General features: G+C 35.8%; 1 protein-coding gene and 1 long non-coding RNA gene across 3 annotated transcripts; both read left to right on the plus strand.

Moving 5' to 3' along the window:
- The first annotated feature begins 295 nt into the window (after positions 1 to 295).
- LOC114403199 (zinc finger protein ZPR1-like) lies at positions 296 to 20,026 on the plus strand. Of its 2 annotated transcripts, XM_028365996.1 has the most exons (16): positions 296 to 579; positions 3,310 to 3,354; positions 4,765 to 4,805; positions 4,926 to 5,007; positions 12,857 to 12,901; positions 13,226 to 13,282; positions 13,753 to 13,812; positions 13,899 to 14,026; positions 15,393 to 15,657; positions 15,752 to 15,818; positions 16,364 to 16,434; positions 16,507 to 16,596; positions 17,217 to 17,325; positions 17,929 to 18,020; positions 18,560 to 18,665; positions 19,497 to 20,026. In XM_028365996.1, the coding sequence occupies exons 1-16, from the start codon at positions 460 to 462 to the stop codon at positions 19,604 to 19,606; spliced, it is 1,488 nt and encodes a 495-aa protein (XP_028221797.1). In that variant the 5' UTR covers positions 296 to 459; the 3' UTR covers positions 19,607 to 20,026. The 2 variants fall into 2 exon arrangements, with proteins under 2 accessions (XP_028221797.1, XP_028221798.1); XM_028365997.1 differs by lacking the exons at positions 296 to 579; positions 3,310 to 3,354 and having other exon boundaries at positions 4,763 to 4,805; positions 12,843 to 12,901.
- Positions 20,027 to 21,175: 1,149 nt separating this feature from the next.
- Positions 21,176 to 23,041, plus strand: LOC114401623. The gene is made up of 3 exons (XR_003664314.1): positions 21,176 to 21,480; positions 22,192 to 22,499; positions 22,582 to 23,041. It is a non-coding gene; the product is annotated as an uncharacterized LOC114401623 (long non-coding RNA).
- The last annotated feature ends 760 nt before the right edge of the window (positions 23,042 to 23,801 follow it).

Genomic DNA, 23,801 nt, shown 5'->3' on the forward strand with positions numbered 1-23,801 from the left:
AATCAAAAAATTTATTAGAAATTTAAAATAAAATTGGGTCATTTAGGAGAGACTTTAAGTATATTTAACCCTTTTTATTTTGTATTTTTTAAAGGCCCATTGTTTTGCTTCTCTTTCACGTGCAGATCACGTGCCCACTCTCTAATTAAGATTAGTCAAGGTCAACGTAAATTCAAGTTTTGAATCCAACAAAATGTGACTTGGGCCGTGGGCCGAACATCGTAACCCGACCCGAACAACTTAACCCGATAGACGTGTACCCTAGTTCCTTCTAGCGTCTTCCCCAAACACAAAACCCGCTAATAACAACATTCAACAATTTTCTTTTTCTTCATCTTTTTTTCTTTTTCCCAGCGGTTCAGGAAACTCTTCTTCGTCACTGTGGTTGAAAATCGAATCCTTTCTCTCTCTCTCTCTCTCTAGGCAATAAAGTGAAACGCATCAGAGAAATTCAATTCAATGGATGCAAATCGCGAGCAAATTGTGGACGTTGGGTCGGTGGTGGAAGCCGTTTCTGCTGACGACGGTGACGCTCCTCTCTACAGCCTCGAAAGTCTCTGCATGCGTTGCGGTGAAAACGTAACTTTTCCTCCTTTCTCCCTTTTTTTCCGCTTCTCTTTAATTCACTGTGTCCGTTTCTTCTTCTTTTTCCCGCATTTCCTGCGTTTGTAACTGAGCTTTTCAATACTCCATTTTTTTTTTACTTTTTTCTCTCTCTTGCATATTCATTAATTGAGTCGGTGAACGTTATTATGAATCACACTTTTTTTTTTGCATCTTTATGACTCGGTGGTGAACGTTACTATTATGAACTAGGAAGCTTATGCATCACACTTTGTTTTTTCTTCCTCCTTCTTCGTTTAATACGTATTCAATGCACGATTTTTTTACTCTTTTTTTTTCTGCATCTTTATGAGTCGGTGGTGAACGTTACTATTATGAAGTTTATGCATTAAACTTTGTTTTCTTTTTCTTTTTATGCGTTTAATTCATATTCAATATACGATTTTTTTTACTTTTTTTTTCTGCATCTTTATTACTCGGCGGTGAACTTTAAAGCTTATGAATTGCACTTTGCACCATTTTTTTTTACTCTTTTTTCCTTTTTCCTTCTTAGTTCTTTTTATTTGATGTAGAAACGTTTATGAAGTTTAAAATTGAACACTGGGCTTCGACTTTTACTTCCATACGTCAATGCGTTTAATTCGTATTCAATACTCAATTTTTTTTACTCTTTTTTTCTCCTGTAGTTTAAAGGCCTTGTATTTTTCTTCCCTAGTCAATGTGTTAATTTATGAGTCGGTGGGGTTTAATTTTTTCATCAATTCATTTAGCTGTATTAAACACTTTTTGGAACTATCCACCGTTTGAATTTGAGGTAATGTAGTTTGGCGGCATACTATACTGAATTTGGGGTGTTTGAAAGAGTTTTTACCGAAGCTTGTAAAAGTAACTTGTAAGTTTTTTATAGCTTATTTCAATAAGCATTTGGTAGAAATTTATCAGTATAAGCTATTTTTAGTTTATTTTAATAGGTTCAATAATCAAATTTGTGATGAGAACTTAATTAAGCTCTTAATTGAGTTATTTGGCTAAACACTTTCATTGTGTATGAGTTGGGAACTAAGGATACGTTTTGTGTATGTTGAAGGATATGACAAGTTGAATAGGGTAGCACTAAGCCCAATCAACTAAGCCCAAACAACTAAGTAAAAAGCAAAACATTTTGTTTTCTCAATTGTATTGGGTTGGTGCACTGCGAAAGTAGAATAGGTTAGCAGTTGGCATGGGCAAGACTTTTTGTTTTGTCTATTGTATCGGGTTGATGCACTGCACCTGTAGAATAGGTTAGCACTTGGCAGTTAGCACAAGCAATGCTTTTTTGTCTATTGTATGATATAAGTTCTCAACTCTTATGTGATAGGAACTTAATTAAGCTCTTAATTAGATTGTTTGCCTAAACATGTTCATTGTGTATGAGTTGGTAACTAAGGATACGTTGTGCATATGGAAGGATGGGACAAGTAGAATAGGTTAGCACTTAGCACAAGCAATTGAGTTTCAAGCAAAACATTTTGTCTATTTATCAGGTTGGTGCACTGCACTAGTATAGTAGAATAGACTAGCACTTAGCACAAGCAAAATTTTTTTTTTTGTCTATTGTTTCAGAGTCGATGCAGTGCACACATGGAATAGGTTAGCACAAAAATGTTTATTTTGTCTATTGTATCAGGTCTGTGCATTGCACGTGTAGAGTAGGTTAGTATTTAGCACAAGCAAAACCTTTTTTGTCTATTGTATTGTGTCGATGCACCGCTCACTTAGATATGGTTAGCTCTTAGCACAAACAAAACTTTTTGTTTTGTCAATTGTATCAGGTCGATGCACTGCACATGTAGAATTGGTTAGAGTACTTAGTAGAATTTGCTTTTGTTTTGTCTGTTTTGTTGTATTGGGTAGATGCATTGCACTTGTTGAATAGGTTAGCACTTAGCACAAGAAAATCCTTTTGTTTTGTCTATTATATCATGTTGACGCACTGCACACAGAGAATTGGTTAGCTCTTAGTACAAAAAAAAAACTTGTTGTTTTGTAAATTGTATCAGGACAATGCACTGTACTTGTAGAATTGGTTAGAGCACTTAGCACAAACAAAATTTTTTGTTTTGTATATTGTATCGGGTATATGCATTGCACTTGTAGAATAGGTTATCACTTGGCAAAAGCAAAACCCTTTGTTTGTCTATTGTGTCGATGCACTGCACATATAGAATTGGTTAGCTCTTAGCACGAACAATATTTTGTCAATTGTACAAGGTTGATGCACTGTACATGTAGAATTTGTTAGAGCACTTAGCACAAGCAAAACTTCTTTTTTTGTCTATTGTTATGGGGGTTGATGTACTGCACAAGCAGCTTGGAGGTGGGGCAGGGGTTGGGTTATTCTTCATTGGTGTTAATGGGTGGCCTTGTGCATGGGAGTAGAGTTATATCATATATGTGTCAAGTTCAACTTATTGAAGAAATAATCATTTACTTTTGTTAGTTTACTAAAAGAATATTTAGGAAAAAGGAGCAATTATTTCACGGAACTAATCTATTTCCAAGCAACACTATCACTTGGCTTATTGAGTAATGAATATTTACACTTTTTTTGTGTGTTTCATCTTTTGTGTTGTTCTATCCATGGCCATGTTAAAAATCAATGAAACAAATAATTTTGTGCGGTTCAATTATTTATTACTTGGCTAACAAGTCAAATGCACCTTAAACTTATCATCTGACATCAATTTCTTTCATGTTTGTCAGGGGACTTCAAGATTTTTATTGACTTTAATTCCTAACTTTAGAAAGGTATGCTTTATCTGTCGTTCTATTTCCTCTTGAGATTGACATGTGGTTACTAATTTTCATCAGTAGGTATTGGGATATATCATATATGTATGTTAAATTTCATCTTTATTTCTACCTCTCCTTATGCTTATGTTTCATTCATTCCCTCCCCTTAAGGGTGTGTTTGATCTAGAGGAGAGAAATAGAAGATAAATTTTTGAATTAAATTAGAGTATAAGAGGTGTGGGTGGGTCCTATGGAATAAAGTACAACATTTCTTTGGTATGTTATTTCTCTCCTTCATACCAAACACAATCTAAGTTATGTGTTAGTACTTAAATTAAAATGGATTAGCACTATTCACAAATTAGATGATGGATCTTATAACAGTGTTTTACTGTAATGTTGCGTTTTGTGAATGACCACACAACCTTTATTTATAATGAGTAAATATGATCAATATTGATTACATAGGGTCAATCTAATATATCTAATCATAATAACAAAATATGTAATCATAACACTCCCCCTCAAGCTTGAGCATATGGTCGAGCTTGTTACAAAATTGGTCAACCCGATGGAAACTAAAGGTGATTCGAGTCATGTGATTGCGATAGATAAACATGGCTTTGCGGCAGCTAACGAAGGCCCACAGTGATGATGAATACAATGTGACGCTTGTCAGAGATGCATCACGTATTGTGTGGGTGAACTTCATGTGCTAGGGCCTTGTGTGAGGCCTTGTGCAGCGGTGTTTTGAGTTGGCTGTGCATGTGGATGATGTGGCAGTCTTTGGTGATGGCGATGGGTACTGTTCACCCATGAAAAAAGCAACAAGATCCATCGCGGATGCCTTGAGGTGGAGGGAGAGAAGATCAATGTGACGCTGGCGGCAATGCGTCATGCATCCCGTGCATGAACTTAACGTGCCAGGACCCTTCATGGGGTTGCATGTGACGTTGTTTGAGTTGGCTGCGCACGTGGAAAGTGTGACAGTCATATGCGATGGGCGACAATGGTCAAAGGTATGCTACAGCGAAAAGTCATTGGAAAAGGAGAAAGGGTGCTGGAAGACGGGCAGCGAGCAGAATGGTCCACCACGGACACTAGGTCCCTGGTGGAGAACCACTTTCGTTCTGTCAAGCATAACGTAGCTCTAATACCATATAACAGTGTTCTATTGTAATATTGTGTTTTGTGTATGACCACGTAACCTTTATTTATAACGAGTAAATATGATCAATATTGATTACATAGGATCACTCTAATGAGTAATAATGACTAAATCACTAATTACTATCTAATCATAATAACAGAATATGTAATCTTAACAGATCTGATCACATATTGTTATTTTTAAGTGCTGTTTCTTATGTCTGCCCATTAGTTTTCTAGAAATATAACCCATTGCCACATTTACCTTTCCTGCAGATTTTGTTGTCAGCTTTTGAATGTCCACACTGTGGTGAGAGGTAAACATCCCTTTAGTCTATGCCCTCCTCTTAAAACTGTGCAATGAACATAAGTGGTCCCTTTGATCTTCCTTGGAAGCTAATATTTTTGTTTTCTAAATTATTGTTTTGATCTGTTAGGAACAATGAAGTACAGTTTGCTGGTGAAATTCAACCACGTGGTTGTTGTTACTCTTTGGAGATCCCATCATGCGAACAAAAGGTTTGTGTTGATTCAAATTTCAACTACCCTCCCAAAAGAAAAAAAGAATTATCGTTATTTATAATATATGAATTAAAACATGGTGTAGTAATGACTTGAATGGAGGTGCTCAAGTGTGGTCCAGGTATTTTTGTTCAAGAACTATGTTAAAAACTTTGTTGGAAAACAGCATTAATTATTAACATCCTAGCCTGCCTTAAATTGAGACCTCATGCACCTTCATTGTGATGTGAGGGGGTGGGTGTAGTCCCAGTTGACCAGAGATAAGGCTTAAGTAGTGCTTATAAAGCTTGGATTCATTGTTGGGGCCACCTACATTGGGACTCTAGGCCGATAGCCCTAGGCGGGAGGGGGGGGGGGGGGCGGGGTTGTTGGAATGCTGCATTAATTATGGACACCCGTGACCCACCATAATTTGCGGCCTCATGCACCTTCGTTGTTATTGGTGTGAAGGGGTGGGTATGGTTCCACATTGACTCGACGGCTTAAGTAGTGCCTTATAAAGCTTGGGCAATTCTCTCCTTACAAGCTAGTTTTGTGTGGTTGAGTTAGGCCCTAAGCCCAAATTCTAAGAAAAAGTTAAACAACACAACATTCTTATCAGCAAAAAAAAAAAAAGAACAAGAGTTTCTTTGTCGCACATTTCTGATATACTATTTGGATATTATAACTTGCTTTAAGTATAATTTTTCAATTTAAGTTTGTTTTAATACTGAGTTAGAGGTTATTTTCTTAATTTATGGTATATTTATGCATATGCATATTACATATAAGTATAATTTTTGCATTTTAGGTGAAAAATAGGATCTTACAATCTTAGTTATGATCTTCGAGTTACGAGTTTTCAAGCCCTGCCAGATCCTAGGTAGAATGTCGAGTTGAACATCGTAAAAGACATTTGTCTTAAAGGGGTAATGATGTAAAACGATTTGAAGTAAGATGGCATACAATGATACAAATGTGTGGCAAAACTTAAATCACGTGAAACTTTGTAAGAACTGCAATGCTGAGGCAGAATACAGCTGGATTCTTCAGTCTTCATCCATTCTCAGATGGCCAAAATTTTAAGTAAGAAAGACATGGAATATCTTGGGATAGTAACATGAGAAATGCTAGGAATACACTGTTTTATTAATTGAAATTTATTGAAAATGACAAAAAGTTGTGGGTCCCACATCATATTTAATGTTTCTCTCTCCTGATTTTGTAGTTTTCAATAAATTTTAACCATTCTAAGGTTGTGTTTGGAGGAGTGTGTTAGAGTATGGCACTCCTCTAATAACATTTGTTCAAATTGTAAAAGAACTTTCTAGATTTTTTTTTTAAATCAACAAAAGTAATATTGTATTATGTATGAATCAGTACAAGTTGTACTGTGAAAATTTCACCTGGGTGCCAAATTGAGCAGAAATATGGTGCCCTAATACAAGTTATTCATCATTAATTAAAAAGCATATTTCTGACTGTAAACCTGGCTCACTGTTACAGACACTTATAAAAATATCCTTCCCTAATCCCAAAAAGCCTCCCTCATATTACTGCCAGGTCTGACCTCTGCTGCCATTATCCCTTCCTAACACGTGATGGAGGAAGTGCTATCTCGGGTTTTGTGGTAATGCACCTGAAATATTTGTCCATGATTATGATTCCCACCAAAGCGGTAAAATTTTGTTGCAGTTAAAAAAAATGTGTGCTGCATCCTCTTCTTGATTTGTGCAGAATGGGCAGGTTGGATCATATATTTCCACATTTCTCCTATGCAGGTTTACTCTAGTTGGCAGTCTATCCTTGATTAGCCTCCACATGAAGAAAGAAACTTTACTAGGGACCTTTACCTTCCATAGCGCATTAAAAGCACCATCCTGATTTTCATCAGTTTGGTCTTTCATCAGCATCTTATATACACTCCACACTGTATATGCAGCAGATGCATCTTCCCTCCATATCCATTTATCTTGTTGATCTGGATGAATGTTGATACCATCTAATTTTTCCAAGAACTTTGCAGCTATGTCTATCTCACCATCAAACAGTTGTCGTCCCCATTGAAAATCCCATTCCCACCCTTCAGCTGTGAAACTTCCATCTGCTGTATAACATTTTGTTGTTGATAGGACATAGAAAACAGTGTAGGGTACTTCAGCTTAAGTGACACTCTATCCTCCTTCCATCCATCCTCCAAGAATTTAACCTTTTCTCCACATACCACTGACCATCCTTTTTATCGCTTTATCTAACCAGCTGTCGTCTACACCGGAATGAGCTATGCGATTGACATCCTTCCACCATGCTGATTCACTGCTGCCCCTACTTTCCCCCTCACAGTCCGCCATTTGCCATATTTTGACATTAGTATCTTAGCCCAGAATTCTCCTTCCATCTCCACTTTCCAGAAGTGCATAATTAAACTTTCTTATGTCCTTGAGTCCCATATCCCCTTTCTCTTTTGGTAGGCACACTAGTGCTTCATGTCACCACCCCACAAAAACCGCCTTTGAATCCACACCAGCTTGTCTAGGACCTTTTGGGTACTTGAAAAAAGAGAAGAAATATATAGGGATAGAATTTAAAACAGATGTTATGAGAGTGACCCTTCCCTGAATGAAAGTAGCTTTTGTTTTCATTTTGCAAACTTTTTCTCACATTTCTTGACAATAGGATCCCAGACGTCACTACAACTTGGGTTTACCCCAATTGGGATACCCAGGTACAAAAAAGGTATGGCTAATAGGCTGCAGTTTAAGTACCTGGCAGCCTCCTTCCACCTCGCTGACGTCCCAATTGCTCCAAAATTACTCTTTGAAAAATTAATTTTGAGGCCTGAGACAAGTTCAAAGCTTCTCAAGATTGTCTTGATCGCTTTGACATTTTCCATGGATGTTGTCCCAAAGAAAATTGTATCATTCGTGTATTGTAAGATACTAACTTCTACCTCATTTCTTCCCACTGGATAGCCTTGAAACACATTTTTCTCCGTTGCTTCTCTCATTAATCCATTGAGTCCCTCGACGACAACATTGAATAAAAGGGGAGCTAGTGGGTCCCCTTGTCTTAGGTCTTTTTGTGGAATAAACTCGCCGAGGGGCTACCATTCACCAATACAGAGACAAAAGCGGATTTTAGGCAGCCCTCAATCCATGATATCCGTCTTTTGCAGAATCCCATCCTCCTTAACATGTACAACAAGAAATCCCATGATACTGAATCGTATGCCTTTTCATAATCTACTTTAAACACCAAGCAAGGCTTTTTTACTTCTCTTTGCTTCATGGATTACTTCGTTTGCAATGAGAATGTTGTGTAACATATGTTTGCCCTCGATGAATGCTATTTGTCTCTCATCTATCAACATTGACAACACCTTCTTCATCCTTCTCGCTAGTACCTTTGCAACTATTTTATATATGCTACCTATTAAAGAAATAGGCCTATATTCATTTAGGTTTTGCGGATCGCTGACCTTAGGAATGAGGCATTACACCCTTTCGGGAATTTTTCGTGGACAAAAAATTCATCCATGAATCGGAGCACATCCGACTTTATAAATTCCCAAAACTCCTTAACAAATTCAAAATTCACTCCATCCGGTCCAGGGGTCTCGTCGCTCCCGCATTCCCACACAACAACCTTTATTTCTGTTTCATTGAATGGCTCCGACATTCTGGATTTCTGCTGTTGTCCAATAGCTTTAAATCTGACCCCATCTAGTTTGGGCCTCACCCAATCTTCCTCCTGAAATCTGTTCTCGATATACAAACATATTTCCTCCTTCACCCTTTTGGGTTCATCAATCCAAAGTCCATTGACAAACACACCTCTCAAAGTGTTGAATCTTCGATTTGAATTTACCAACATGTGGAAAAACTTGGAGTCACAATCCCCTTCTTTGATCCATTTTGCCCTTGCCTTCTGCCTTAATAGTGACTAATGAGATAGAGCTGATGCCCACAACTCCTCCTACAGCTTTTTTCGAGTCAGCACTTCATTTTCAGATAGCTGTCTTTCGTCTCCTTCAGTTTCAAGCTTGTTTAAATCCTTCTCGATGCTTACAATCTTTTGATGTGAGTCTCCAAATTGTTCCTCATTCCATACTTTCACCCTTGCCTTAGCTCCTTTTATTTTTTTTAAGCACAAATACATGATTATCTGTCCAAGATTGTTGAACCACCCTTCGGAATGATTTGTCATGGAACCAACAATTCAAAATCCGGAAAGGTCGCGGTCCTTAATCAATATTTTCAGATTTCAGTAGGATTGGGCAAAGATCAGAGAAGTTTCTTTCCAATATGAACTGTGTAGTTCCTTGCCATTTGCAAACCATTCTACCAAGACGAGGATTCTATCCAGTCTGCTCTTTGCTGTCCCATTTGACTTGTACCATGTAAATTTTCTCTCCACACAAGGTACAATCCACCTGAAGATCACTGATCCATTCGTTGAATTCCTCCACATTTCTTTCATTTTCGCCTCTTTGACTCAGTCCTACTCTCTCAGCTGGGCTTCTGATACTATTAAAATCTCTAAGTATGCACCACATCATTCCTGGGCTTAATTCTCTCAATTGTCTTATATGCACCCACAAATTTCTCTTCTAAGCCTTGTCGCATGGCGAGTATATGTTGACTATAAACATCTTCTGCCCATCAGGAACCCATATGCCTTCTAAGTGAATAAATCTTTGTCCAGTTATCTACTTTCCAATTTGAATGATTTTTCATCCCATAAGTAGAGTAAGCCCCCTGCTCTATTACATGCTGGTTGCATCTCCCACCTTACCTTTGCACACAGTGCCTGACGAGTGAGTTTATCTATTTGTTCCTTCTTAGTCTCCTGTAGACACTACATATTAACTCTCTCCTTCTTAGTCTCCTGACGAGTGATTTTTTTGAGAGCCCAAGTTTGGACCCATCTGTTAGGCCTCGGTCCTCTTGTTTTTTGCACCTTCTGGTTCTTGAGTGCACCTTCTTCAACTGTGATATTCCATTTTGTTCGCAGTTTATGTTTTCTTCTGCCCCTTCAATTTTCCATCAAGGTTGTTTTTTGGAAGGCCCATTAAGGGTCCATTTCCCTCTGATTTTTGTGCACCTTCCCGTGACTCTGGAGCACTTGATTCAAATTTTTCTGGCAGTAGTGGGCCCCCCTCATGCCCATTGTCTTTTCTGCACTTTATCCCTTGCAGCTTAACGTTCTCTTTCCTTTCTCCTCCACTTGTCTTTTCTCTACCAACCCTTTACTGCTATTATCCTCGGGTTCTTCTTGGTGGAAAAGGGTATGCTTTGCTTCACCTAATATCCTTTCAGTCTCTTTTTGATGAATAACATTGTTATTTTCTGCAACTAGTATCCGTTCTGCCTCTTTTTGTTCATTTTTGGCCTCCTTGTCGTAAGTTTGGTCAGCTTCCTTCTGTCTAATGGTACGTCAGCTTCCTTCTGTCTAATGGTACACTGTGATGTGACAATTTTCTGTGCTCGCGGCGGTATCCTCCAATTGGTCTTGTGGATCATGCAGATCCTGTTGTTCTTTGGTCTGTTGCCCATTCGACACCTCTGGGCACTGGTTGCTGCCGCATGATATCAGAAATATCTTCTTCGACAGCCTCTCCATTTTCGATAGACTCTCGTCTGAGGTTATTTTCTCCGATATTTGCACCTATTGGGATTATAGCAAGTTTCCTCAACCATGTACACTAAGTATTCTACCCAATTGATCCATGCGGATATATTATGTTGAATTTGCAGTTGTCGTGGTGTCTCGACTAGGACCTGCGCCCTATCCAACCTCTGTAATCCTTCCACTTCATCATCACCTCCACCACTTCTCCTACCACAGATACGATCTGTTTAATGTGTTCCAAATCCCACGCATGTAAAGGTATTCCCCAGCGCAACAACCAGTCCAGGCGATACCCCGTTCTGATTTGAGGGTTTCATTTTTCCTGCGAGTAAAATACTGACAAAGCTTGTTCATTTGCTACCGTAATCATTTGTTTGGCTTTGTCCTCTGTGAGTCCCAGAGGAAGTATCATGCCATCTCCTATATATTTTGGTGTGATGTCTTTGCCCCCATACCACATGAAATCGTCTTCCACTCTATTGAACATCGCAAGATTCTTCGGTCTTCCCACCCATGTGTTGCTTAGCCATGTCTTCTCTTCCACAGGTATGTTCAATGGTATTGATGAACAAGAGATTGTTCCTCCTGTTGAGCTCAGGTTTGGGGTATTCCCCAGCGCAACAACCAGTCCAGGCGATACCCCGTTCTGATTTGAGGGTTTCATTTTTCCTGCGAGTAAAATACTGACAAAGCTTGTTCATTTGCTACCGTAATCATTTGTTTGGCTCTGTCCTCTGTGAGTCCCAGAGGAAGTATCATGTCATCTCCTATATATTTTGGCATGATGTCTTTGCCCCCATACCACACGAAATCGTCTTCCACTCTATTGAACATCGCAAGATTCTTCGGTCTTCCCACCCATGTGTTGCTTAGCCATGTCTTCTCTTCCACAGGTATGTTCAATGGTACTGATGAACAAGAGATTGTTCCTCCTGTTGTGCTCAGGTTTGGGGTATTTCTTCCTCGTCCCGTTTTTCTGCTTTCGGTCATCAGCATTGTCGCATACGAGGTTATCTCTTTCGTTTTGTTGAAACTTTTGTCTCACTGCACCTTCAACGCTACTTTTGCCTTTGTCGTCCTCGTTCACCTTACCAGAAGTTCTCTCCGCCCTTTGCATGTCGTTCCAGTTGGCATCTCCCTGTTTTGTCCTCATCCTTCATGCTTTGCTATATTTACGTGCATTTTCAATCCCCCTACTACCAGGTTATCTAGTTTTCTTTCAAGCCAGCTGACATCTTTGACCCCTCTGTATCTTACAAAGCAGTATCTCTCCCCCCTTCTGTTGTGATTTCTTGCGATAAAGACTTCTCGCACGTCCCCCCATTTTTTAAATTCATGCCACTGCTCTGTTTCATTCATCTCCTGAGGAAATCTGGTGAAATAGAAGGAATGAACATCAGCTGCATCCCTCCAGTTCGTTCATCTCTTTTCAGTCTTTTGACCATACCCATTTTTGACGTGGTTACAACGGGATCCTACTCTCACCCACTCTCTATTTCTCTCACAACCCCCCCCCCCCCCGCGTCTGTTTCTCTCTCATCTCTAATTGAATACTAGTTGATATTGATAAGAACATTCTAGATTGGCATTATGATGAACTTTTTCCCTTTTTAAAATGGGGTCTCACTTTATTTGGTCAGCATCCCACCTCCTTCCTCACTGCTTGCTCATTTGTCAGTTTTAGCATCTTAGGTTGTCATTGTTGTTTGCAATTGAAAACGCACTGCAACTGACATGGTTGGTTTTTTGTGTGCATTTTACTGAATCAAGTATGATAAGCATCTCAGTGGTGGAAACTGGAAAGAATGTTGCTATCCTATTTCAATTTTTCTCCCCCTTTTTCTTTCCATGCAAGGAAATAGTCAAACTGGGATTATAAATGGCTAGAAGGCTTTTTCAGAAACAAATAATATATGCATGTTTGTCATACAAAATAGGGAAAGAAATAAAGTTAATTGCCCATGGTGAAACATTAATGAATACCATGGCCAAACTTAGAAAAGTCTGGAAACTAAATTTAACAAACTATTTTGACATTGGTGTTATTACATGAAACAGAACCTCCAGGAAATAGCCTTATTGAATATCAGTCTAATTCCTGTATCGTCAATGTATGCTTTTTTGGGATTCTCCTATTCCAGTTATTTGTTATTTTGATTTGCAAGCATGTTTTTTTGTTAACTATTCTGATAATTTGTTTATAAGAGTGTCTTGTTGATCAGTTTTATGAATGCAGATGCTAAATCGACAAGTGGTAAAAGCTGAATCTGCTACCATTAAGGTACTCAAATTTGTTTTGTTTATTTTTTTCTCTACATTTATTTTAACTCGTTTACTCTTTTTCCTATTTTGACAGCCATGTAAGGGTAACGAAAACCCTTTAGTTCATTGACACCCTGGTTCTTGTCTCTTTTAAGTCAAGGGCTAAGCTAGATAGATAGATAGATGGTTTGCATTGTTTTTTTTTTTTAATGAATGAAGCACTTTAAGAGTCATCTCTATTGATTCTAAAATTGAGTGACTATTGTGGTTCTATTAATGAAAATTTTAAGTGTAATGTGTAATAAATTCAAAAGGCACCTTGCTTATATGTATGATTTTGCAGATACCAGAACTGGATTTTGAGATTCCACCAGAAGCTCAACGTGGTAGTCTGTCAACGGTACTTCTGATACATATTTCAATTTACTTTGTTCTTTTCTCATTCCTAGCATTGACTGGTTTTGCTTGGTCAATTTTATTTTTTTCCCGGGTAGGGCAGGGGTTTACCTGTTTTTGCATTTGTCAGTGCAAATCTCTTCTAGACACTGCATTTGTTTTTGTCACACACAGCGGACTATTTAAAATCTGGTGAATAAACACACCAATGTGTCCTTTTTTTTATTTGATCAAAACGTTTGTTTAAAAATAAGATTGTTATCTTTCTAGTCTATTAGTTTTTGTTTGTATGATTTTGGCACTTTCTGTATGCACCCGTTATTTAGTAGCAAGGATGATGCCCATACATGTATACTAGAAATGTAAGTTGTGGGTGTCGGAGCTCTAACAGTATTTTATGAAAATTCATGAACATTGAACAGTTAAACATTTGTAGTCAAATGATTCAACAATATCATTTTTGTGTTATTATAGGTGGAAGGGATACTTATGAGAGCAGCTGATGAACTTCAGGCTCTTCAAGAGGAACGCAAAGTACTATTTGTTTCTGCTTTATATTGTTATTTGATATATAAGTTTCTCTTTTAATAATTTTTAATGTTATGCTTTTTACCTTCTAGAAAGTTGCTCCAGAGACAGCTGAGGCAATTGATCAGTTCCTGGTGAAACTGCGAGCCTGTGCAAAAGGAGAATCAGCCTTCACATTTATTCTTGATGATCCTGCTGGAAACAGCTTCATTGAAAACCCGTAAGAGATCATACCTCTTTTTTCTTTTTATAATAAATAATAAGAGTAGTTTTATTAGAGAAGAGATTATAAAAATAGAGGGTAAGATATCCTCATATAAGTAAATGACAAAAAAAAAAGAAAATTTTCATCTTGGTAGAGCTCACTGACTGATTTGCTTACAAGTTGACAATTTTCGGGATAAAATAGTGTTTATTTCACAAGTGTGGGTTGAAATATGTGTAAAAATAAAACTTAACAGTTTGTTAAATGTAAAGAAGTTGAGGGTTTTAATTTTGTACGGGCCACCCAAGAGACCAAAATCTGAGGCTCTACTAACAGCACTCGGGGGGACTCCATCTAATAGGCTGCCTTTTCCTTTCTCAAGTTTTATTACATCACATCATATTGTTGGATCCCCTGCATGCACTAGTGTCCCCATCTAACAAATAGCCTTTTTCTCCCTGAGTACGTAACCAGGTGAAAGATGCTACTGTAAGATTCTATCATGGATCCCCCACCCCCAATATAAGTGGTAAAAATAATTCGTGGTTAGTAACAAATCTGTTTCAAATGGTCAAATTCTCAATCTCATACATTTTAATCTCAGCTTCTCATAACAATTTTATTTAATGTATTCAAAATAATTGCTTTTTTCATAGTTCATAGATATAATCATGCCATTAAATAACTAGAAAAAAAAGCAGGAATCTGAGTGATTAAATAAAATATAAAATCCATATTTCTCCATGCATAAGATATTAAATGGTGATAATGTAACAAAATAAATTAAAGTAATAATCATAAAAATAATAAAAGCATGCCATCGTGATCAATATTCACTTATAACTAGTAAGATCCAACTAAAATTACTTCCAAGGAGAGCAGGCGATGTAGGCCCTGCCATTTTAGGCTTGCAAAATTTATCCCAATTAACAAGATAATTTCTCTTGGTAACCCCCATTTCTGACTAAAGAAAGAGTCTCTTAATTTTCTCCATTCTGTCTGTAACTTAACAAGAGAATGAAGAGACATGTGATTGAAGTGATGCTGTACAAATGAGATTTGATTTGGAGTAATGTACCCTTCTAGAAGAGAATAAAAGCCAGTTTCATATTGCATCATACATACTATCATAGAAAGAATAGGGAACTTGATTATTTTGAAATATGTTCTTTTAAGTGTATTTTGGTGGCTTAATGGATTGTTGTATTGAATTGATGCAAAACAAATCATTCTATAATATTTCTTATAACTTATTTTAAATCAGTCAAGACAAACCTGTATTTGTTCGCAAGGCAATCTTACCTGCATTTGGTGCTTCCTAACATTAGTCACACCTTTTAGCTGCTGCTATTTTAATTAAATGGAAGACACATGTGAACAGGTTTGCACCATCATCTGATCCATCATTGACTATCAAGTTTTATGAGAGAACTCCTGAGCAGCAAGCATCATTGGGATACCTTGTTGGTTCCACTCACATTGAAGGAACTCATGATCAAGCACCAGAAAGGGGAGAAGTGACTGCTGATCAAGTGAGGAGAGAACCTCATGGGTCAATAGGGGCAACAGCTGGTCATCGAGCCATTGCACAGAGTAACAGTTCAGAAATTGCTGAAGCCTTATTTCGATATACTGCACCAGAAGAGGTATGCATTGCTGAATTGTATAGTGCTTGTACTGAGCTTTGGCCTTTTTTGTTGTTTGTTCATTCAGTGTCACATTGCTGCTTGTTCTTGACAGGTGATGACATTCCCAACTTCTTGTGGTGCTTGTGCCGCTAGGTGTGAGACTCGAATGTTTGTCACCAGTATCCTTTTATCATTTTTCATACTGCTATTGGGATATTGTTTGACTGTTTTACATTAATTTAGAAGGAGTCTGTCATTTTTGCATCAATGACAATTATAATTAAAACTGAAATCTGACATCATATAAACTATAGGGGCTGGTTTTTCTTTGTTTTAACTTCTTTTTTGATTCCATCTTTGGTGTGCAGAAAATATTTTTTTGATAACCATGTGTTCAATTAAAAATCCTGAAAATAATCTTTGGTTTCAAATTTCATGAACTTGGCTATAGATTCAAGTTTACTCAACACCAATGTTGGATGTTTAGATTAAAATGAAACACTTGTCTACAGGGTTGACTTGTATTCTGGTTGTTGATAGCCTAATAGGGTAAAGACTGTAGATAATATTCATTTGCTTGCTTGATAACAGCGCCATGCTCTTCTTAACTATGCCATGTGCCTATTCTATATTCTGTATTCTATATTCTATATTATTTGCAGTCCGCCTGAGCCACATGTTTTGTTAGTTCTTCTACACTTTTGTTGATCTTAACAATGACCAGATATTCCTTACTTCCAAGAAGTAATTGTTATGGCATCCACATGTGATTCCTGTGGTTACCGCAACTCTGAGGTATATGCTGATTTCTTGAGTGTAGTTCTCTATTTTGAGGGCTGGAATAAAATATTTCTCTTCACCTTGCAGTTGAAACCTGGTGGTCGAATTCCTGAAAAAGGGAAAAAAATTACTCTTAATGTGAAGAATGTTAATGACCTGAGCCGTGATGTAATAAAGGTCTGTAATTTTATCCTGGATCTTAACTAATTTCAACCCAGCAGTTTGTTAATTTGTGTATGGTTAGTGATGAATAATGGATCTTGTAGTTTATCCTTGCATTTTGTGAGCATGTCATTTTTCTTATTTCTAATGTGTAATTACTACAAATTGGGATTCATAAAGAAATCCCATAAGAATTGGACTCTGGTTATTGACGTTATAGCCTTCAAATGTAGGACAAATGTAAAGCTTCCGGAAGTTTGAAGGAACTGAGGAAAAAAACTAATCATGTGAACTCTTTCAGTGCCACTTTAAATTTTGGCTTTATTCTTCAATTTATTTTGCCATCACACTTGAAACTATAGCATTTTAAAGAATGAAATTCACATTTTGGGGTTATCAGAAGCCTGAAATTGATGGTTTCATCAAGGGATATCCTAGAAATATTACATCAACATGTTCTGTTTTCAATGATATATTAAAAGTTGTAATGATACACATCTTGCCTTCTAATAAAGATAACCTGTGAAAAATGTCATGATGATACCCATATAGGCCTGACCATTTGAATGTTTTCTGCAATCTGAGACGTAGATATGCATTTCATATCAATTGACTGAGTAGTTTGGTTTGATTAGTCTGATACTGCAAGTGTAAAAGTTCCTGAACTTGACTTGGAGCTGGCAAGCGGAACCCTTGGAGGAATTGTTACAACTGTTGAAGGTTTAATTACAAAAATTAGTGAAAGTAAGTATGCGTTCTCTCTCACACACAAAAACTATAATCTAGGAAACATCCTACTGAGACAGGATAATTAGGAGTGATCTTTGTGAAAAGAAAAGGACATAGTAGTAGCTGTACACTTTGTTGAGCGTCATTTGAACGAAATGATGAAGACATTTTTCTTTTTAATAGATCTTTCAAATTTCAACCAATTGAACATCATTATTTGTTTCTTTCACTCCAAATAATCTACCTCAAATATGTTTGAAAAGCCTTCTAAATGCAAAATTTGTATCCATTTTGGAAATATGGATTTTAAACTGTTCTCCTTTCATCATGTTTATGTTGTTCCTGTAGTGATTTTTTTTAATACAATCTATTTATTTTTGCTAGAATGTAGCAATGTTGTTAAATAACCATTGTAGTACCACATAACGCTATAACATGGCCTCTTTTTAGGCCTCTGCCATAAGCAATTTCTGAAGGGAGCCCCGCTATGGCAGCACAATGGCATGTTTATATGGTGGTGAAATTTTGGCCTTCTGCCATATTTTGCCATCCGCCATAGCCCATAGATAACAGAATGTAGAATATAATTTGATAATTTGATGTGATTTGCTTGTACAGGCCTTGAGAGGGTCCATGGCTTTACTTTTGGAGATAGTCTCGATGAACAGAGAAAAAACAAGTGGATAGATTTTAAAGCAAGGCTAAACAAGGTAGCAAATGACTATTTACCTGAGTTGGATTGAATTTCTCTCATATCTGTTCATTTTATAGTTCTATTGATTAGATTACCATCAGATTTGTAATTTATGCTTTACACAATGTTTTGCTGCTGACTGGGGAAAGAGGGAAGAGGAGCAATAGATAATTACAGGCATTGTAAATTCATTTGTATTTCTGAATTATTTTCTTATATTTTATCCCGTTTGTGTACCTGTTTCTATCCCAGTTTGATGAATTTTATCTATAAAAAGAAAAAGGAACAAATAACAAAAAGAAAAGAGTCAATGGATTTTTAACCAAATACATTCTTAAGGGTCACTTTCTGGGCTACAACGACTTGTGGTTATATTCCATGCTACTTTTGGGCTACATCGCTTGTTGGATGTTTCTCTAACATCAGTCATTAATAAACTGAAGCTCTCAGACCTTCCTGTCTTTGAATTTGAAGGCTTTGATTTGAATTTGCCTATTTAAAACCTATAACTTCTTAAACCCAATTTTTTTGTCTGCACCCTTTCATTTTGTGCAGCTTCTTAGCTTGGAAGAAGCTTGGACTCTAATTCTCGATGATGCATTAGCCAATTCTTTTGTAGCTCCTGCAACTGATGATCTGAAAGAGGACAATCAATTATCATGTAAGTTTTCCAACTTAGATATAAAGCTATACTTTGTGCAGATAAAGTTTATATTTTCTTAGTGCGAAATTGAAATTCTGAATCTGTTTTGTCCCCCTTTTGCTCAGGAACCTCAGTGACTTTATTTCATTATATTCCATTTCCATCAATATACTAATTCCATTCATTACCATGAGAGATTCTAGTCTCTCTTCATATACCATATGAAAAGTTGAAAAATCATGTTGTAATAATCCAGAAATTGTAATAGAAATTAAAAAAAGAGGTTTGTGATGATTTTTCAATGTAAAAATTGGATAATCTAGTATCAGTACGGTTAAAGATAATGCATTCTGCACCATCAGTTCAAGCTATTGAGATGATAATTTTTTGTTTTCTAAGTGTACTGAAATTAAAAACTAGATTATTTTCTTGCCTTTGGTTTTATTTTGTTGTGCAGTTTGCTTATATAGTGATGTTTTAACTTTTAACTTTCTATACTTGATCATATAACTACGGATCAGGTCATTCCTTGGGTACTCTTTCTTTATCGGTATAAAATATTTTTTTCTTCCTTAAGATATCTGATTCAATTCAACCATTGGAGTTGCTTGGTAATCCAGTATACTGCAATGTGAAGTCAACAAAAAAACAAATAGGAAGTTTATTGGCGCGATATTTCCCTTGTTAGGGGCATGTGTTTCAACCTTTTGTGTTACAGTGCTGAGTAACCTGCATAAGTTGAATCATGTGATGAATGGGTTTAATGCAATTCAGATTGTTTAAAATTGTTGGCATGTTATCTACACTTAGCTGCATAGTTTTTCGTGTAAATATATTCATGTCTTACAGTTGAGGAATACGAGAGGTCATGGGAACAAAATGAAGAATTAGGTCTGAATGATATAGACACCTCTTCTGCCGATGCTGCTTATGAATCAACAAATACTACTAAAACTTAGTGAAAATTGTGTAATTATTTCTTCTCACACCCCCAACCAAAACAAATGGAGGGAAGAAGCAGTCAGGAAAGGAAGAATTTTTGTGCCAATTTGATAGCAATGAGACAGGAAGGATGGAGAAGTCAATTGTCTTAAGCGTCATGTAATGGCTGATTGATTTATTAATTTGTAAGCAAGTTCATCAACTAGTATCATCCTTCTGAAATAGTTCTGTCGTGAAAGATGTAATCTCCTCTGAACTGGCAAGTTAATTGCTTATTTCTGCTTTTGTAGTCATCTGAGATTGTTTATTTTTAAAAAAATTCTTCTTCCCCCCTCCCCCCTTTTTTTTATTGGAGGGGCGATGATTACCGAAGGTTGGCACAGTTGAAATATACATATTTTTGAATATGTTGATTAACGACTTAGTCTCTGGAAAAATTTTCACCAGTAGAGGTAAAATCTGCATGGCTGCTCTTTAATGTTTCGAAGTTTTGCCTATAGTGAGTTGGAGAATACCCTTGTGCGTATTGTCTCCAGATCACATTTGCAATGTGTTTGATGAAATAAAAAATAATAGATAATTCAATAATAAACTTTGAAATTACAGATAATGAATATTTTTGAATTTAAAACATAAATTAGCCTTTGTAGAGATGGTTGAGTGGTTGTTAGTCCGGTCTTGAGAACCGGTATAGTTCGAAACAAAGAACCGTCGAGGGTTCAGCTAATAGATTTGTTTATTTTAGTTTCTATCAAATCTATTTTTTGGTAAGACTATTGGCAGGCTAATAGATAGTGATCAATATTTTGTTTTTGTTAAATACAAAATATTTATTATTAGAAACAATGAATAATTTTTGTCAAGGATTACAAGTGCAGGTGAGTATTTTTTTCTTAATGTGATTTATTATCCAAAATTAGAATTCAAACCTAGATTACTTAAAGAATTATGTCACTATTATTTGTACTATTTTTTTTTCTTAGATTAGAGATCATAGATATCTTTTAACTCATTGGATTAGAAATTAAATTTACGTGTTTATTGTTGATTCAAGAAAATTTTGTAAATGATGAGAATTGAGAAAATTGATTATTCTAACTTGTGAATTTAGTATAGTGATTAGTAGCGATGATTAATAGTTCTGTTCCTCAAAAAAAGTTTTGTTAAAGTTTTGTTAACACTAATCTTATTGATTTTAAATAATTAAAGTGAATATATTTTGTTGAAAAAGTAAGGATAGGTATAGGTTGGGTTGGTTTGGATTTAGCATATGCTTTGGTTTAAATTTGTTGTTATTAAATGATTTATGTCAGATTGTTTAATTAAAATGAATTTATAATTTCATATGCGAAGGAAAAGCTTTTGTCTGCTGCAGAGGCGAAGACATAAGACCACAAGGAGGTGAAAGTCACCACGTAAGATGTGACTTAATGTACTTATGGCTAAATACTTTATTTTATTTTATTTTGAAGAAACTAGATGGATAAATTTTATTGGATGTTACTATAAAATAATTTACACTGTTAGTACATATCCATTAATCTCAATGTTAATTGTCATTTACTTTATTATAATTTTGAGAGAAAAAAAAATCAGTTCATAATTTGCACCTCTTAATGCAAGTGTTGTTAGGTGCATCCAATATTTTAAGTGAATAAATAAAAATAAATAAATGGACGAAAATATCTTTCATTTAAAATTTAAAAAGGCTCCTCTTCCTGGCTGGACATTACCACCTCTTTCGTACTTACTGTACCGTTCTGCTATCCGCTCACACTGTGCTTTCTTCTTCTTTGTTTTGTGGTTGTTTTCACCATGTTGTTGCTGTTGAGTGCTTCCATTGTTGGCATTGAGGATGTCTTCACTGATCTTCGCCGTTTTCACCGTCGAGGTAAGCTTGCTGCTCTCCATTAATGGCTGCTGTTGGTGTTTCGTTTGGTCTGGTTTTATACGGATCGTATGATCTGTATGCGTTATATGATCCGTGTAACACATACGGATCAGCTAATCCGTATGAGGCATACAGATCATTTGATCCTTTTGCCTCATATAATTCGTATGCTATTTTTTAATTAATTAAAAAAATAAAATTATTTTGTTTTTATTTTTAAATATGCTTTTTTATGAAATATAAATATATTATTTTTTTTTGTTGTAAATAGTTATTGTTATTTTTTTAAATAATAAATAGTTTATTGTGAATTGTGTTAAAATAGTTATTTTATTTGTTAGTTTTGTTTTAAAAATAGGTAATTTTTGTGTTTTAAATAAAAATAGTTTATATTGAATTATGTTATGAAATAGTTATTAACTTTAATGGTAAATATATTAATTTTGTATTTGTTTATAAATATTTTATTTGTATGAAATATAAATATACTTTTATTATTTGTTTGCAAATAGTTATTGTTTATTAGAAATAAATAAATACTTTATTTTTTATTATGTTTTTAAATAGTTATTTATTTTAATTCTAAATATAATGAATTTGTTTTTCTTTTAACTATAAAATATTTTTTTTATTTAGGAATGATTGTATTGTAATTGATTTAAGTATTGTTTGAATTTTGACCAAAAATTGTATGTATGTGGAAATTTGCAGATTATGGTTAGAAATAGAGGTTTAAGGTGTGCCTTAGACAGAGTTATAGGAAGAGCCCTGAGGAGAGGGGATAATCTTGATTCAGATGATGTTTCCCAGCGACAAATGCCCACAATATCCGCACATAGGCAAGGGAAGTTGTCGTTGTTGCTGAGGATGCTCCTCACGTGGATGATGCAGTTTAAGAGCTATTCCAACATGCTAAAGAAGCTGTTAATGATGCCGAGGGTTTTTCAGGCAGACCTTGTGACACATCAGTACTGACTGCCTATGCTGATCATGTTGCAGTCATTATTTGAAATGGAAAGGTATTTATAGTTTTTAATAAATATTATTTCAACAAGTATTTGTTATCATTGTTAAAATTGTTAAAATTATTTAATTTTTTAGGAACGCCCTCAATTGAAGTTATCCTCCCATGGAAGGAAGGTTCAAAAATTTTGGAGGTCTACTTCTGAGATTGAAGGGATGATTGCAGCCACAAGATTAAGTTCTTTGATCGTATGTTCATTGGATATTGGCGATTGGGGATTTATATCCGCTTTTGTCGAAGGGTGACAGAAGGAAACGAGCAGTTTCCATCGTCCAGTATGAGAGGTCACCATCACGCTTGATGATGTGGCCTTTTTGCTCCATCTGCCCATCATAGGAGCATTCCACAGCTTCGCCACAAATTCAATTTCATAAGTGACTGATCAAGCCCACTGCAAAACATCATCTTGAGTAGCAAACATCTATAGTGTAAGCCACACAATTTTACTCTTCAAAGGGACATTCCTTTTATTAAATCACATTATTACCTGAGAAGTATTGAACACCTCAGAACAATCAACATATTTTTTTTCATTCACACCAGCTTCGTGTTCATTTTCATCATTCATATCAACTTCTTTAGACATTATATTGTTATACATCCATTGATATTCGTCCATCTTAACAACAGATTCAAAAATTTTCACATCACAAACAAACAACACCTAACCGCACCATACATATATTATCACACAAAACTTTGTAATTTTTTACTAAATACCATTTTATAAACACTAAAATTCATAACCATATATATTAAAAACCAATAACCCCATATAAATAATAGCATACAAATTATTTCAAACACACATATAAACAAATAATTTTTATTTAAAAAATTAAATACTAACATTTATAATTTAAACGAATTAAAATTTTTAACAAGTTTTAAAAATTTAAAAATCCAAACCATACAGATCACTTAATCCGTATAAACCATATAGATTAAGTGATTCGTAAGTTCAAATTTAACTTACGAATTAGATAATCCGTATAAAATATACGGATTATGTAATCCGTAAGTTAAATTAAAACCTAAGGATCACTTAATCCATATGGAACGAAAACCAAAACTACAACTGACGTACTTTCGACGACGTCGCAATCGAACCAACCATCGCAACAATCACCACCGACCCGTAACACTTTCACCTCAACCGAAGCGGCACCTCTCTTAACGGGAAAAACCAACACCAAAGGAGAAACCAAAGAAGAAAGCGAAGCACACGAAACGTAAGTGGCAGAAACAGTAAACGAAACTTAATAAATGAAGAAGATGCAGGGGTATTTGTGGAATT

The sequence above is a fragment of the Glycine soja genome, chromosome 20 (genome assembly GCF_004193775.1).
Source record: "Glycine soja cultivar W05 chromosome 20, ASM419377v2, whole genome shotgun sequence".
NCBI lineage: Eukaryota > Viridiplantae > Streptophyta > Magnoliopsida > Fabales > Fabaceae > Glycine > Glycine soja.